Consider the following 17,949-nt stretch of genomic DNA (forward strand, 5'->3'; position numbering starts at 1 on the left):
TGTTTAATAATAATTATTTTTATTTCTTACGGTCAGTATAACAATAACACACATTTCAAGGTGTTATAACTCAGTATTTTCAGTACTGGATAGAACACAAATGCAGTCTTTCGTGCATGAACATGTTTTACAATTAACTGACAAAAAAGCAACTTTTTGTAAACTACCTGAAAATAGCTTCAGAAAGAACTATCTCAAACAAGCTAGATATTCCAAAGTGCTGCTCACGGTTGCAACGGAAATAATCAGCATCACGGACGATAAGTTCTAACATACAATAAAGAGCTCTGTTTACAAGTTGAATGTAACATGTAATCCGAACAGACGTGAAAACAGGCGAGTAAAGTTTTCAGATAAAACATGACAATGTAAAACAAACAAGTAAGAGTTTAAAATAATGTTCCTCTAGAATATACCATCAAATATCCCAAGAAACAATTCCTCCTCTTTGCTCTTGGTGCTGAAATAAGAGGTTTGATTATAGGAAGATGTTAGTGAGACTACATTTGACAAAAATTTAATTTCTTTATTTATGGGGAATAAAAGAGTTTTTTATCTACCTGATACCACTTGAGATGTCATTAGCAGAGAGGCTCATCGTTGAGAAGAAATCAAATTGTTGGGTGAGTGGGACAGGTCTGCTCTCTGTTTGTTTGTTTTTTATTTCTACTGCCAGCTTGTCACTGAAAAGGCTCGATTCCTGCACATGGAGTGAGAAAAAATAAACTGTGTGACATCTAGTTTGCACTTCTACATTGGCACTTTTAAAGGAGCTTAAGCCTTCAACTGGTGCATTTGGCCTTCGTCATGGGAGTCAGGAGCTCTGTTGTAATTAATAAATCCCATCACATAGACTATATAGAAAGCTTGTATATGAAAAGACAAAGTGTGAGGGATTTGAAGACTCAAAATCTGGTTTAAAACATCAGCATGTGTCACTGTATGTACAGACCTCTCTGTTCCAGTCAGGTGTGATTCTATTTTGTGGCCTGCCTGCGATGGATAAAGTTCCTGGTTTTCTCATGTCAGTACTCCCAACTGCGGAAATGGACCTTAAACAACAATATGGCAAATGTTCAACTTTAAAGCAACCCTCCATGAAATAATAAACAAAGTTCTTGGATGTTCTAAATTCACTGTACAGACAGGAGAGTTGTGATGGGAAACTATTTCTTGATACCACTAACAGGAGAGAGTTTGCCACCCTAAAAGATGCGGCCAATAATCAGACACCTAAAAAAAGTTACATATGTAATATGCAATACTGACTGTATCAACTATGTTAACTGGATTTAAATGCAAAACATCTATTTTATCAGCTTTTATTTTGAAATTGCAACCCCAACCCCCCCAAAATCTATCAAAAAATATTTTTTTATTTTAAATCACACTTCCCAATGTGATTATCCAACCTCTTACCTCAGTGGTGTTCCAGCAGCAGTTACACAGTTGTTTACACGTGCATAACTAAGTGGTAATGGCACTGATGTGATGTCGGAACCTGCATATTAAATACATGTTTACTACTGACAGTAACTATGACGTTTGGATTGGATGGATTAAAACAATCAACTCACACGTAATTTCAGATGTGAATGATGTTCAGCTTACCTGGCATGTTGTGCTCAACAGACGGCTGGACGTCTAGTTGAGAAGGTGCACATGAGGTCAGAGTCTCACTGGCGTGCACCAAATTCTCATCATCGAAGTCAGTCCAGTTGTCCCATTCATTCCCAAGGTCAAAGCTGACAGCTGGTATTTGCATGAATGACTCATTGTTACCATGAGAGCTCCAATCTGACACTTGAGTGGGCCTCTTTGAAACAGCTGGATAGAGTATGTTGATATTGGGTTGAGTTGAGTTTGTGTTCAGTTTGGCCTGCCTATTAACACCAGCAAAATATCCAGCAGTCATCTGCACCTCGGAGGCTGGTTTAAAGAAAAAAAAGTACAAGAAACATTTTAAGGAAACCTAGTTGGGTGGTATTAGTTTAAATCTGAAAAGAAATTCCAGCACCAATTTATTTTGTCAAGCCTCTGTTGATTAAAGATGCAGCCCAAAGTACTTCACATAGCTGATAGACAGAACAAAAAAATTAAAAAATACATATTTTTAAGAAAGATAAACACCTATGAAAAAAAAGTTAAATTCAAATTTTTAATTTTGAAAAAATAAAATAAACACCAATGAACATTTGTATTAAAACACTGATTTAAACAAAATGTTAAGACAACTTCTTACTCTCTTGATGAAATGTCATGTGTTCCAAAGTTCGGAGAATAAAAACAAACCTTCACTGATAGATTTATGGGAGTAGCAAAAAATATTGATCTGGCAAGAACATCAAATAAAGACTACACAGGGATTTATGGTGAGCAAAGAAATTTGAAACTTTACAAAAACAGAAAAGAATTCTTGATAAGTTACAATGAATCAAGGTTACGGGTCTAAAACAGGAAAAAAAATTTGACCCATTCATCTCGCATTCTAAACTATACATCTTGAGGTTATATGCGGAAAAGAGTCTCTCTGGTTTTTCAAGAATGTAAAAATATATGCATATATTTTAATATGACTATCAATTTTTGGTAAATTTACATAATTTAATGAAGATTTATCCCATTAGTGTTTGACTGATATAATCCACCCAATTTGGAGTCAGAAAGGAACATCAGCAGCAATAGCCTTCTTTCAAGTTTTCACATCACCTTGAGGTGTATCTCTGCTTTTTCTGACAGTAGGGCACATGAACAAAACAGAAATTGGTCCCTTATGTAAATAATTATTTTCTGCTGCTAATTCAAATGTTGTTATAAAAATAGCATTCAATACATTGGGAAGCATTCAGTACAATGGGCAATGTAATAGGCATGCTTTGAAAATACATGAGTTTTGTACTTAAAAGACAAAGAATACAAAAACCTAAATGTGGCTGTGTGTGTTAGGAGCCTGTGAACACCTTGGTACTGAGTCTGATTTTCAGTGGTCGCTTGGACTGGCTCTTCATTCATCCAATACATGTTCCTCGGGGGGCCATCTAAAAAAGAAAGAGAATGATAAGAGGATGAAATATGGAAATGTAACTTATAGCTGATGACTTGAGAACCATATTCACCATTGTCAAAATCATCGAGAAGAAATACATTTGACAGCATAGAGGAACTTTCCTCTTTCAGATCCACCATGTCAGAGTGTGGTCCAGCTGAAGCATTAAAGTGATTTCCTCTGTAGCTTCACACAAGACAGGATATGAATAAAGTTCGCCTTCAGTCACCGCATTTCCGGAGTGAGTTTCATTTCACATACCTTACTGTCAAACTCTAAGAAAATAAATGTGGTCACCTGGAGTGAGCAGATAACTTCTGTTTAGGTTTGTATGAAAATTCCTCCATGCTCACACACATAGACTCTTCTATTGTTTTCATCTATTGAGGAAAAAAGCAAAGAGGACCAGAAATGAACCAAAAGAGCTAAAATGAATGCAATTTTATGAAAAGCATACTTTTAACCCACAGCTTGTCATTAATGTAATTTTTAATTTTTTGAAATTAAGGATACACTTAGAATCATATATTATATGTGCACATGCTATTCTCATGTCATAGATGCTTGTTTTCCTTTTTCATTTCCTGTGAAACAATCGACTCTTTCTTTTTCATTTTCCTGACAGTGTTCCAGCCCATCGACTGATGTCTCACCTTGAATCGTTTCACGGTTGCTTGTTCAAGAGAGTCACACCTGCTTCTCAGATCTCTCAAATAGGAGGAGAAACCACATTCTTGATTTGATGGCCTCTTCCGTTGCAGAGTTACGCCCACTTTACCTTGGAGGAGGGGAGGGGGTAACGTGCGCATTCTTCAATTTTGTAGACTGGTAAATTATGACTTCTGTGTTCAGGTGAAAGATGTAGGATTCCACTTACAACAGTCGTGGCCACATCGGTCCTTTTTCTTGCAGTGGTGGTTGCATCGCCTTTTATTTCCTTCATCTGTTTACAAAGTTGATAAGGACAGTTTAATAACAAACGTTTTACATTATAAATCAGAATGCATGTTTCAACTACAACAAAAACATGAGTTTTGTGCCTTGGTCTGCTGATAGTTTGGTGTTTTCCATTTTTGCCGTCTTATCAATAGGCAGAGATGTCAGTATAGAGGACTGACGGCTCTGACAGACGGACACATTTGATGAGGTGGATGGCACATCAGTCTCAAAGCTCCTGGCTCCAGAATAGTACACACTGAATTTCTGATGGATATCTAGACCTACTACAAGTGAGAAAAGGGCAGAAAAATTAGTATAGGCATCGAAAAATAACCATAAATCAGATAACATTGCAAATACTGACTAAATATACTCTGAAGTTGAAATAAAGATTTGAAATATGAACTGAAACTCTGGCATTTTCAATACAGATTTAGAAACCTCCCAGCAACAGCAACTTGTTAAAGGTGGCTAAAAGTAATTGCAACAGGAACACTGGGAAACTTAAGTGAACTTATTAAATAGTTCACAGGCTTAAAACACATACATAGAATATGAAAGTTACCCAAAAGAGAAGAAATATGATAAAAGCTGGAAAAACACCAGACTGGGTAGCATTACTAAGAACATGCTGTGCTGACGAGGAGCGTTTATCAGACAGAGAGTGAGCAGATGGTAAAAATAAATCAAGCCATAACACAAAAGGGAGCATGGTTATAAAGATAAAACAGGTAATAACCACAAGACAGACAGTAAAATTGATAGATGTTACATATGAAAACAGAGAACAATGAAAAAAACCTGTTGACTATCGAGTGATGTTCAAACTGATTAGATATAATTTCAAAACCCCTAATTAAAATTGATGCGCCAGTTCATGCTATGATGCAACACATTGTTGACACAAAATACTAAGGATATATTTCTCTGTTGTGTTGTAGAGGTATTTCAGGATTTGAATTCTTTACCATAATCTGAGCTGATTAGATTAACACTGATCTCATCTCCATTTGAGGCCTTTAACACCTCAATCTTCTTTGCCCAGCAACCACTCTTTAAGAGAACTGTGTCTCTGGAAAAGAAACAAGAGGATGTCGGCAAAATACACAGTACTCTATCTAGATCTGCATTCCGATTTCTTGACAGTTCCATTGAGGGTTGATAAAAGTCAACAAAGGCCTTTAAAAAAAAAAAGGCAATGATCCGGGGAATTGATACATAAACTCACGTGAATCTGTGCAGAAAGACCACGTTGTTGTCACAGTCTCCTATGAGCAGTGAGATGTAGTGTTGGTCTGGGGCTGTTCTCCTCGACTGCAGCTGTGCCTGGTTCTTTAGGTTCACCTTGACTACTATCTCTGCCACGGCATTGTTATACCTTGGTAACTGAAAAAATGCAATAATAAACTGATGCATACCTTTAAAAAGGACACCTCGATACTCTCTCCCCATCTAGACAAATCCATTTCCCAGTGCCTTTTACCTGTTCTAGAATAACTTCATACTTCGGGAGGTGAGCAATTAATTCTCTTAGTTGGTTTCCAAATGGAGGATGTTTGTTGACAATCTGTGTAGAAACAAAATAAAGCCAGATGATCCAAGTGATTTGTACATTATTAATGCCCTGGTTTTGAACAAAAGAACATAAAATGATCTGATATGCTGTTTTGGCAAAAGCAATATTCTGTTACATTAATAAAAGAAAAAAAGGCACAGGTTGGAAACCTTCCTAAGAGCATTCAGTTCATTTGAAAAAAAGGAAAGCTTTAGTAATGAGTGGACTTTCACCTACTGATAATGGCAATGTTTACTCAAATGTTAACGTATGGTTTCTTCATTAGAAGAGATCTTCAACAACTATAAAAATTGTCCACTGTTTTGGTCCTCAAAAAATATCATTTGTGTCACAAACCAGCTCAATCTCTCTTGGGTTCATCTGCTCTATTTTGCTGAATGTAGTAAGTCCAGCATTCACCATGGCTGTAGACAGGGTCTGGCCTGAAGCAGAAATGTTTTTTTTTTCCAAATCAAAACCTTTAAAATGAGCTTGACACTAAATGCAATTAATCTGAAATCAAATAAACTTTACTAAGCTTCATGCTGTATGTCAATGTTGCAGCATCCTCACCTATCTTTTCCAGCTGTTTAGAAACAAATGGAGAGTTCTCCCAGAGCTTTGCTTTGAAGCATTTTGCCAGGATCAGGGAGTTGAGAAGAGCAGAGAACCCAGTCTTAGAGCGCTGACTCAGAAACTCTGTCAGACCTGATCAGAATCAGAAAATAATTAAAAATTCAACGGGAGTGAATGAAGAGAGCTCTCTTCTTTTTTCGGGGAGTAGAGATACATACACTTGCTGATGCGCATCCCATTCCTGAAGATTTTTGCCATGTCTTGGGTGAGCCCAAACTCTGGAACTGTGATGGAACCCAACTGAGCCTGAATTAGACTACAAGGAAGGAAACATACATGATGTCCAGTGGTAAATTGACAGGAAAATAAATAACATACATTATGTAATTACTCATTAATAGGTGGAATTGACTAAAATGAAACTTACCAGTTCACCTTCATCTCACTGTTTTTTATTTTTCCCTCCATAGGAAACCTGGGAAAACCAAACAGAGCAGTTTTGCTGAGTTTCACATGCTTTATTGATAACAACTCAACAATTCAAAACAAACACATCCCTCTGCCAACAATTTTCCCAAGCCTTTTCAATATGATATGCCCAATATACTACCAGTATCATCCTGCCATGTACAACATACATTCCACCCTTAACCATCAAATTATTTAGAGAAATGAAGAAATACACTAAACTGACAAAGGGCAGCCCTAGCGGAGTCCAACTCTCACTGAAAACTAATCCGACTTACAGGGACTGGTCATACAGGGAGCAAACAGCCTCTATAACGGGGTTCGGTACCCCATATTCCCGGAGCACCCCCCACAGGATTACCCTCCAGTCACGGTCGAATGCCTTCTCCAGATCAACAAAACATGTGTAGACTGGTTAGACAAACTCCCATGCCCCCTTGAGAACCTTGCCGAGGGTATAGAGCTGGTCCACTGTTCCACAACTGGGGTGAAAACCAAACTGCTCCTCCTGGATCCGAGGTTCAACAATCAATATACCTGGTGCATCTTGCTGGGGCAACTTCGGAGTAAAAAAGAATCCAGCACCTCTCCAGCGCCAAGGTGTCAGACGATTTCTAGTCAGAATTTCTCAGCCTTGTGCACCAGTTTGGGCTCCTTCCCTGCCAGTTAAGTGACATTCCATGTCCCAAGATCCAGTGTCTGCAGCCGAGGGTCGGACTGCCAAGGCCCTTCCTATGGGTAGTGAGCCCAGGGGAAGAAGGATCCATGTCGTCCTTTCGGGGTGCGCCCAATGGGTGCAGGCCCGGACATCAGGCTTGATGGGGCTGGTTCTTTGGTGGCCAGGATTGAGTCTTTGCTTTTTGCAGATAATGTGGTTCTTTTGGCTTCATCAGTCCATGATCTCCAGCTCTCAGGGGAGCGGTTTACAGCTGAATGTGAAGCGGCCAGGATGAGGATCAGCACCTCCAAATCTGTGACCATATTGCTCAACCGGAAACAGGTGGAGTGCCCACTCCGGGTCGGGGAAGAGGTCCAGCCCCAAGTGGATGAGTTGAAGTATCTCAGTATCTTGTTCACGAGAAAGGGAAGGATTGAGCATGAGATCGACAGGTGTATTGGTACAGCATCTGCAGTGATGCGGACTCTGTACTGGTCAATCATGGTGAAGAGGGAGCTGAGCCATAAGGCGAAGCTCTTAATTAACCAGTCGATCTATGTTCCTACCCTCACCTACAGTCACAAGCTGTTGATAGTGACCGAAAGAACTAACTCATGAGATAGCGGAAGTGGCAAAAATTAGTTTTCTCAGGTTGAGAGTTCAGCCATCTGGGAGGGGCTCAGAGTAGAGTCGCTGCTCTTCCGCATAGAGAGGAGTCAGATGAGGTGGCTCGGGCATCTGGTCAGGATGCCTTCTGGACACCTCTCAGGGGAGGTATTCTGGGCATCTCCATCCGGAAGGAAACATGGGGGAGACTTGGTACACGCTGGAGAGACCATGCCTCTACGCTGGCCAGGAATGCCTCGGGATCCCCTCAGAAGAGCTGGACCATGTGGCGGGGAAGAGGGAGGTCTGGGCCTCTCTGCTCTTGCTGCTGCCCCCGTGACCCGATTTTGGATAAGCGGCAGAAGATGGATGGATGGATGGATAGACTGCTCCTAATCTGGAAAATTTCATTTTCCATTTTGTTTTGTTAACCTTAAGATTAATTTCATCTTGATTATAATTTTTTCCTCCAAATTTTCATATATTTTCTTGCTAAATTGTGGGCCATAATGATATAATTTAACATGATTTTTAATTAATTTCTTCCAAATTTTATGGTGATTAATTCCTAATATTCAGGTTATTTTATTCAATTTTTATGTAATTTGTTGCTTATATTTGGGTATTTATTAATTCATTCTAAAGTTAATACTTCATACATTAAAAGAATGAATTGTTCAAGTAATGCCCATGGACAATAGAAGATTTTCTATGACATTTTCTATTCTTGTCTAATTTCCTACATGACTATCATGTCAACTGGACAATTACCAAATTCCGTTTCAGGTCTTTTTGGGGGGGGGGGGGGGGGGGGGGGGGCTGAGAAATGCACAGCTGAGGTTATAATAAACCCATCCACTGAGCCTGACCTGATGGTGATCCGGTTCTTGTCCCTATTCAAGGTATTTAAGGACCTCCTCTCATTCACTCGTAACTGAATGTCACTGAATTCTCTGCTCTTCGACAACAGCTTAATCTGGAAGCAGACATTCATTTTCAGGACATGCCTTGTATAGCTATTCCTTATTGATAGTTGTCACGGTTTTAAAAAAAGAGCAAATTAAGTCAAGTAAAACGATGCAAAATCAGTTTCTTTAGTATTTGTTTTGTGGAAATAACCAATACTGTCTGCTCATGAATCCTACCAGGTCGGCAAGGTCCTCAGTTCCTGCCACTTTGCTGAATTGTTTCATGGTTTCAAAGGCAACACAGTACCTTGCCATCAACCTACCAGCCTCTGGTAAAAAAGAAACAAAGCAAATGAAGACTGTGTTTTCTTTTCAACACCTTACCGCTGGTGAATGTATCTAACATAAGATGAATGAGAAAACAATGAAATAATATGTTACCAGTTGGTTAAGTAGCCTCCCTACCTGTGGGTTTGATGTTAATATCCTCATCCATATTTATCAGGCTGATCAAGGACAGAGAGTTGAGGTTCTTTAGGCAAAGTTCTATAAGAGAACAGGTTAAAATAGAAATAAAGCAGTGAGTATCATCAGCCGCCCTGGGCAGAGCACTATGGACTTAGATACTGAGGATTCACAACAGTAGTTTTTGATTATGATGTGCATTATCCATACTACATTACAAGAAAACAAGTAGAACCCCACCTTGCAGTTTTGCCTCAATGCCACATCTGTCCAGGTCTGCAGAGAAACCTGAAATAAATTAAAAATTTTCTTTATACCAATGACAATTACTTCTTTACTTGGACGCTAACTCTGACAAAAATGGTGCCTTGGGATCCAACCGTAGTGCACAGGATTCTTAAGAGCTCTGATGTAAAGGAAAGTGGAACGTATCCAGTCCAGGGCCATGTTGACATCACTGATGGTTTGGAGAACAATCTCAGCGTTCAGGTGTTCCACCAGGTGACTGTGTAAACTGAGGACATGACAAAGAATTCCTCATCTATTGCTCTCATGTCAGAATAGTGACATACAGATGGAGGTGGGAAGTGACTGAGAGGGAGGAGAAAAATGACAGGTGAGCAAGCTATAATACCTGCTCTCAATTATTTCCATTCCATTCATAAGGTTCATATACTTGTCTTTGGTTTGGACTTTGGTCATGATCACGGCTGTGGCAGATGTGTCAAACTAGTACAACAAATGAACACAGGCAGATGAGTAATGATTAGGAAATAATCCCAGTTTGTTTTTATGTTGCTCAATGGAACTGCAAGTGATTTGTCCTTTTTCAGATGATTTCTCTCTAGTGTTTTCTTCCTTCTTTTTGGGGTGTTCCCTCACTAATTGTTAACAAAAAGTTAAAAAAAAAGTAAGACAAGATTTTCTTTTCAGATAATTGCCAAAAAAATAACAACATTTTGGGTGAATTCTTATAGAAAATAAGATAATGAAATCAGGTCATTTTCATTTAATTTCAAAATGCAAACTTCTGAAAGTTGGCCCTCTATTTCTAAATTATGTCCCCCACTCCCCACTATGGGACCCCTGATTAAACATCAGCAACAACATATGACAAAAAAAAACATACTTGACATCAAGTATGAGGATAGTATGAAGTCTGCCAATCTTCTGACTTCATACTAATATGTTGGCAAAAGTATTTTCAAAATAAAATCATTCAGTGTAGTGTACTGTCACAAGTCCATCACTACCTGTGGTCTTCCAGCCCTGCCCACCATCTGCAACATGTCAGCCTCACTGTACTCTTCACAGGAGCCTGCAACATACTGCATGGTGGATTTGATCACCACCAGATGAGCTGGCAGGTTCACCCCCATTGCCAGAGTCCTGGTGGTGACTGGGAAATTGGAAATCAGACCACAGAGAGTCCAGTTTTCCCCCAAATCACAAAAATCTATTACGATGTAATGCTTAATTTCCTAACTGTTGGCTGGTAGATACTTTGGGGTCATTTTGTTTTGGGTGTCTGCCATTGATACAGTCAAATTAGATGTAACTTATTTTCAGTAATGTTATTTATACATATCCATATATTAAGTCATCTAATCAAAATGACAAAATATGGGTTCCATGTACAGGAATTACACAATATAGCTGAAAATGTGTTTGACTCTGGTCCTGTGATGTGCTGTTGTTGTTGTTACTTGTTTATGTCTGCGGTACAAGAGATATATGAAACACAGGATCATGTTGCACACATTTATCTATTATAGTCTCACACAGCACAGGCAGGTCTCCCAGAGTGAAGGCCTTTTCTACCAACTTCCTATCAGCCAAGTCCACTCCAGCATGGTGGTAACCAACTCCTAGCATCATCAAATCTACACCACAAATATAATCCAAGATGCAGTTAAAAAAAAAAAAAACAATAAATAGGTTGGAATTAATGAACAATAAAGTAATTTGGGCTTAGTTGACTGAATAAGAAAAAGCTTTGTGAAATTGGCAGATAAACTCCAGATTTAAGTAACACAACAAAAGATATGAACTTTTAGTCCCGCAATAGGGGATTATTAAATGTTCTTTTTTAAAACAATGGATTACTAGCCAAGTGGAATACAGGATATGGGATGAAATGCCTTCTTGACAACTTTAGTACCTCCTCACCAAAGTTCAAATTCCATTTGTCTACATTTGTGTACAGGGGTAGTATCATGTCCTGTCATTAAAAGCCCAAAATATGCTTGGCTAAATATCAATAATGGGCAAGAAACAACCCATACACTGTACATGGGGGGTAGTGTCAGGAGAACTTGAGATTTGAAATCTTACCTCTCAGTTTTGAATCTAAAACAGATTGTGCATGTTTTATCAACCTGCAGAGCAAACCAGATCATGCTATCAGTGAATCTTGCTTTATTGACAATAATGTTTTTTTGCTGAAAAGATAAATTTGTATGAGATGATAATACATGAAAAAGCAAGATACCTTTGCTTGTGTTCAAAGGTCATATTGAACCGAGTGTCCTTTGCCAGAACCATAGCAGACTGCTGCGCACCTTTCCTTGTTGAGCAAAACTACAGCAAACATGATTATATTGCCATGAAGTCATCTCATTGAAGCAGCTCAACTTACAACAGTTTATGGCAGAGGAACCTTTCAATAAAAACCAGAGGGCACTTGATAAGTGCATCCTCTCACAAGGCCAATTTAAAGAAAAGGATGATTTATCAAAAACGATGGGCCCACAAATGTATTGTATTCTTCTATGGTCCAGCTTACATTCCCTTTTACTAGATCTAGATCTTGACATCTTGCTGATGAACAACAAAAAGAAATTACAAAGAAAACACAACCTGTCTGGTACAGGGAATTATGGAAGGTCTTCAGAACTCACCACCAGTGCAGGCTTCTGGTCTGAGTAAGTCTGAATGACATTGGCCATCTTATAGTTGAGCGACAAGTCAAACTTGAATGCTGTTTGATTTGGGCTGCAGGGGAATCCCAACACCACCTTCCTCAGCTTCACAGGCCGATGGCTTTCATCAATGTCCAAGTATGTAGCTGGACTCTTCTTATTAGACAGCCAGTCTGCTATCTAAATACATAAAAACAGTAGCGGGAAACAACAGAATCCAAGTTCTTTTCCCTTATTTTTATCACAAATATTTTCTTTTAACTCCTTCCATTTGAGATGAACATCTGCATTTATTATGTTTACATCTTCACAATATCCTTTATTTTAATGCAGCTACGGTAAATCATCATTATCCTTTGTTTATCTTTATTCTCTGTCTTCTTGACACCAAACAGATTACATCTTTCTGTCAAAGAATCACTTGCATGCAGCAAATGTAAAAATGTCAGTAGCGTCTTGGGTGTAACCGAAAAATAAGAGCACAAAGGTTAGTTTTATCTCATTGTCTTTGCCGCTGTAAAAACTGTAACTGCAACTGTAAAACCGCTGTAGCTCGCAATTTTAACTATTTTCTTTTGTTATTTCTTTGTGCTATGTTCTTTTCATTAAGAAAGACAATTAGTGAAATAGTTCAATTTTTCTAATTTACATTTAAACAGATATAAGATTTTGTCTTTCTGAACCAGGCCTTCATGGTTTTAGATAAATTATATTTCACTTTATATACAGATGATCAATCAATTGCTCAATGTGATTAGTAATATCCTTTTTCCCAAATATTTTCTGTGATTCTTTCCTTGATATTTTTTAGTTTGTAACATTACATTTTTAAGTAATTCAGAGCTGTTTTTTTGTAGTCTATCAATGACTACATTATATCAGGTCTGTATTTTATTTACCAAGTTAGTCTTTTTAATGTCTTCCAAAACTCCAACACCAAACAATAGTGATTTGCTGGTTCATGTTAATTAAGTCCCAAATATTCAAAAATAAGACATGGGAGACTAATAAATTGAGTGAACTGAAAAAAGTGGGATAAAAAAGGGTTAAAACTACAGGAACTCATTTGTTACAAGCACTTACATCAGAAATATTGGGTATGGTAGCTGATACAGCCACAAACCTCATGGGGAGGCTAGTGTCTGGGTTCTGGGCTGTTCTGTAGGCATGTACGGCCTTCATCCTGCTCACTACTACTTCAAGTGTAGCACCACGGGTTGCATCCTTCACCACATGTACCTGACAGAACATAATAATTTGTCATTCTTGCAGTAGCTTTGGAGATATCTGGTAGGTTCGACAGTGAAGTTATTCCACATTAAATAGGTCACAATTAATTACAGCAAATGTCATTTTTGGATTAATTTATTGTGACTTAATCTCTTGTAAAGCGTTTTAGAGAAAGCCTAATAGTGTGCCATCCCACAAAGTGGCATCATAAACCGTGACAGTATCTCCTTCATGAGCAACTGATGATGCAGACAAATGATTGGACAATATGAAAAGTGGATAGTATGTCTGTGCCCAAACTTGCCTCATCTATGAGGAAGAGCCTGACTAGCTGAAGCAGACAGTTGTCTTTCCATTTTCTTGTCAAGCTGTCCCATTTTTCCTGAGAAAAGAATGGAAACAACATTTTTCACTCCAGGAAAAGCAGTAGCTCACTTCTGTCTTGTATTGGCTTAAGCAATTTTGATGCAGTTTAATAACACACACAGGTGTGGTCAGGATGATGTGGGAGTCCTGAATCTCAAAGAAGTCATCGATCTCGGTGTCACCTGTCAACTCCTTGCAGTTCAGCCCCAAGGGACCAAATTTGTTCCTCCAGCTCTCAAAGCACTGACTGCAGAGTGCTTTGATGGGAGCCACTGGTAAACATAAACAAACAAACTTTTTGCAAAGACAGTTGTTCCTCTAATCTATAATTGAATCACAAATCTTAACACTTTGGAAATGTCACACATGAACAAGTGGAAAAAAATGCAAGAATATGTTCAAAGTCCCACATGATTAGAGACAGACATATGGTCTGGTATCAAGGTATCAATACTCTGTTGTGATTCACTTGCATTTGAGTTTTTTTCCAAACATAGGATTTTACTTCTCAAAACATGACTGAAGTTTGGTCCAAAGCACAATTGAGTGAGAGGGATAAATTTGAATATATGATATTATGTGTGCTGTGAACATCTTGACTTTTGGGGTGCGGAAACTATTCAGACCATATGCTCACTGTATACAGCTTTGACATCCCTCCAAGGCTCTGAGGTCTCCATTAACAGGTGAATGATGGCCAGTTCAAACAGAACAGTTTTACCAGACCCAGTGGGAGCACATGCAACAAAGTTCTTATCTGTATAAAGGACCTGTGAATAAAAGATAAATCCACTCCAGGGGATGATCATGCACTCCAAGTGCCATCTTAGAAACATTTATACAGGGACATTTAAAAATCATTGTATTCATACTCAGCATTCAGTTCAAATTATGCTTACATCATCTAGAGCTTTGGACTGAACATAGTTGAAATAGGGGAACTCTTTGAAGACGGTCCGGAACTTAGCTGCTGTGTTGTAATTGTAAAGGATTTTAAAATCATGTCCTTTGTGGGACCACAAAAGAATTGATGCAAAACTCAAAAACTGTCAAACAATATTCACCTTTGTTCATTTTAACGACAAATAAAGGATACGGATTTCAGAAACAGGCCGCAGGACTACAGATCTTGAAGAATCTAAAATAAGCACAAGTCAAACAAAGGAAACATACTTTAATGGTCAGGAGCCCCCCTTACTGATTCCCTTTAATATGATGTCAATGTGGCACATTATGTGATATACAGTAAAAATAATGGAGTCAATTATTTATGTTTATTTTACATGTGATAGATTGACTGTTTTTTTTTTATTTTCACTGTTTCTATCAATAGCTTCAGCTGTTCCTCTATCTACCACCTAGTGACCAGAATGCTTCATTACAGTGAGGCGGTCAGTGGGGGGAGCTCACCTCATTTCACCTCTTCACGCCCAAAACACCCTGTGGTAGCTGCTGCTACTCATTAGCTGCAACACTTCACAGAGGCCGTATGCGCGGTATCTAGTTACCCTTTTTTAGACTTTGAGCAGAGCTTGTCTGTCACTGTCAGTGTGGTGTAGCACCTTGAATGTGGAGTGGCTGAGGCATCATGGGTGGAACCAAGGCTCTCTTTGTGCCCTTGTCCGGTATCCCTGCATGTCCCACCTGCTGTGGGGGTTGACCAGTCGCTGCAGATGAGCCAACAGGGTGGGGGAAGAGAGGTGACCCAGGGGGGAAAGGAGGAGCTGCCTGACTAACCGTTGCCCATGGCGGCCGGGTAGGAGGGGGAGGTACGGTTGCCACGGTAACATGACTGCGAAAAGTTTGAAGTCTAGATGCCGTTTGACTGCGACTGCTCCCACTGAGGTCATCTGTATTTGACGAGTCACCTTCGCTGTTCAATGCTGGAACCTTGAACAAGCTATTGTGGGAGGGAAGAGAGAACCCGAAGGAAGCAGGAATAGAAAGAGGATGGAGGAACAATATAAATATGAATCATTTTTGCTGGGATCCCACCCTCTACCAAAATCAAATACATGGATCATGGGATCATTGTTAAATTTTAGTATACTTTTTATTAGCTTTTACATCACAAGGATCTAAGAGCAAATAAGCAGTACATTTTCTGACATGAAAAAAAAAAATCAAAAAGTTTGAATTTACATAATTTTTCAAACTTTTATTTGGAACAAGGCTATCTGAAAGCCACACACACACACACACACACACACACACATCAAATATGCACTGACCACAATGTCCTTCAATAAATCAAGTGATACTTGCCTTCTACTTAGAGCTGGGTCTGTGCTACAGTCTGGCAACAAACATCTTCTGCCAATAGCTGCATGAGCAGTGTCCTGTGGGTTTTGATCTTCATGTATGCTTCTCACACTGGGACCACGGGATAAGTCCCTGAACCCTTCACCTCCCCAAAGGCCATCATATCTGCTGGTGCTGTGCTGCCCATCTTGAGGCTCCTCATTCTCCTTGTGCTTATTACTAAAACTGCTAACACTGTTTGATGGTAACACCTTAAGGGCAGCTGATTCTTTAAAAGAGGGCTGGAATTTCAGATGTGTTTGTGGGAAACCTGTGAATAATTTGGAAAGAAAGTTAAATCATATTAAATTGTCAGAGGCTTTTGATTCTGAATTGAAGCTGGCAATTTCTCCTCACTGACTTAACAAGATGAAAGGAAATTACAGCAGGGAACCTTCAGTGCCAATTACACTAATGATTATATGAATATATCATAAAAACCAAATCCTAGTTTGTTTATTCAAGTCAAAAATTTGGAGGGCTTTCATTGCCTATTCAAGCAATCCTGTAAGTGAGTCACACAGTTAAATTTAGTAGGGCTTCAAAAGGCCAAATACTGAGCAGTTTATGCAAGTCGAGTGAAAAGGAATTCATCCTAATCCAGAACACAGCATACTGTATAGGTTGGAGAGAGACTCGGCCTCCTCTTTCATAACCTGTGTGGCTGGAATCTGAGAAAGTGTTGGAGGTACTTCCAACTGCCATGAAGCAGCCTCCTGGCACAATGGCTTTCTGTCAAGTACAAGCCAGCGGGGACATTTATTTGAGAGAAAAAGTCAAGTCAATTTTTATTTATACAACCTCAAATCACAACCACAGTTTGCCTCTGGGGGTAGCGGGTTCACAATCTTTACAAGGTAAGGCAGTCTGTGTAACTTGACACCCAACTAAAATCATGAGAAAAAGTGCTTAAAAGAAAGACAAGTAGGAGAAGCACTGGGAAGAGCCTAAAAGAAGGAATCCTTTTCCCAGCGCTATCATGAAACCAATATGTAATAGATCAATGAAAAAAACAAATTATATGTGTTACACTTTGTACTCACACTTTATGGACCAGGGGTTTTTCAAAAAATTGGGTTTCTAAGGAAAAGGTACAGTCATCAGAGTCCATTTCATTCGATGTATGTCACTGCTGGAAAAATTACATGAACACAATTAAAGAGAATAAAACAAGCAACTTTACTGTAATTTCTTTATTACTTTACATAACATGCATTATATATCATTTTTATATTTTCTTTAACTCTTATTGAAATAATTATTTTGTCCATATGCCCTCCAATCATGCTTAAATTATACCTAAAGGACCTTCATGTCACGTCCGATTTGAGTACCTGGCTTGGGTGTTGTCTATTCATACCTCCATACTGTCCTGATATTACGGCAGGGTTTACATTAAATTCTCACCTTTGTCAATTAAAGACCAAAACCGTCAATGATTAGCAATCTTAAAGATTATGAATGAATCTCTTTGAAGACTATGAATAAACTTAAAGATTATGAATAAACGATGAATTCAGAAATAAAATTGAAGGATAGCTTGAGACAAAGTTAAATACGACAACATACCAAGTTTATCTAAATGAGTGAAAAGGTAGTAAGCAGACAGGACTGGACAATCATTTTCCATTTCCAGATATGGCTTCTGTAAACTGATTTCTTCTATTTAAATTGTATAGTTTAGGTGAGTGAAGCATCTCCAGATTTGGATGGGACTGATATAAAATCTTCTGGGTTTGTATATCCCCGATACCCAGAAATATCTCGATACCATCAAGTATATGACAAATATATTATTTGAATTTAATCTATTTCTATAGGTGGCCAATATAATCATGGATCAATGTTTTCAGAGGCAAAATTATGAAAATGACTGCTACGGCATGCAAGGGGATTGGTTACGGATATGG

The 17,949-nt window shown here is 38.7% G+C and overlaps 1 protein-coding gene across 1 annotated transcript; it reads right to left on the reverse strand.

Moving 5' to 3' along the window:
- Nucleotides 1-229: 229 nt before the first annotated feature.
- hfm1 (helicase for meiosis 1) lies at nt 230-17,150 on the reverse strand. The gene is made up of 39 exons (XM_086173125.1): nt 17,083-17,150; nt 16,656-16,771; nt 16,004-16,310; nt 15,301-15,638; nt 14,835-14,876; nt 14,638-14,708; nt 14,376-14,508; nt 13,859-14,010; nt 13,677-13,754; nt 13,226-13,381; nt 12,122-12,322; nt 11,713-11,801; nt 11,556-11,599; nt 11,003-11,104; nt 10,475-10,620; nt 9,856-9,950; nt 9,602-9,735; nt 9,462-9,509; nt 9,222-9,302; nt 8,994-9,085; nt 8,718-8,824; nt 6,544-6,591; nt 6,335-6,432; nt 6,114-6,248; nt 5,898-5,983; nt 5,469-5,552; nt 5,214-5,371; nt 4,954-5,057; nt 4,087-4,269; nt 3,924-3,989; nt 3,700-3,824; nt 3,344-3,426; nt 3,117-3,232; nt 2,961-3,038; nt 1,612-1,929; nt 1,420-1,501; nt 953-1,052; nt 561-700; nt 230-460 (listed from the first exon to the last, which is right to left on the reverse strand). Exons 1-39 carry the CDS (start codon nt 17,148-17,150, stop codon nt 406-408), a joined length of 4,659 nt encoding a protein of 1,552 aa, XP_086029251.1. The 3' UTR covers nt 230-405.
- Nucleotides 17,151-17,949: the final 799 nt, after the last annotated feature.

Source organism: Fistularia commersonii, chromosome 25 (assembly GCF_037954325.1).
Source record: "Fistularia commersonii isolate RoL2024-O1a breed Wild chromosome 25, RoL_Fcom_v1.0, whole genome shotgun sequence".
In the NCBI taxonomy this organism is placed as follows: Eukaryota; Metazoa; Chordata; class Actinopteri; order Syngnathiformes; family Fistulariidae; genus Fistularia; species Fistularia commersonii.

Coding starts and splice junctions, on each gene's coding strand:
- hfm1 (XM_086173125.1), bottom strand. CDS start 17,150: ATGGACTCTGATGACTGTACCTTTTCCTTAGAAACCCAATTTTTTGAA. Junction 13,755..13,858: donor ACATCATCCTGACCACACCT/GTGTGTGTTATT, acceptor TTCTTTTCTCAG/GAAAAATGGGACAGCTTGAC. Junction 3,039..3,116: donor TCTCGATGATTTTGACAATG/GTGAATATGGTT, acceptor TTTCTTTTTTAG/ATGGCCCCCCGAGGAACATG.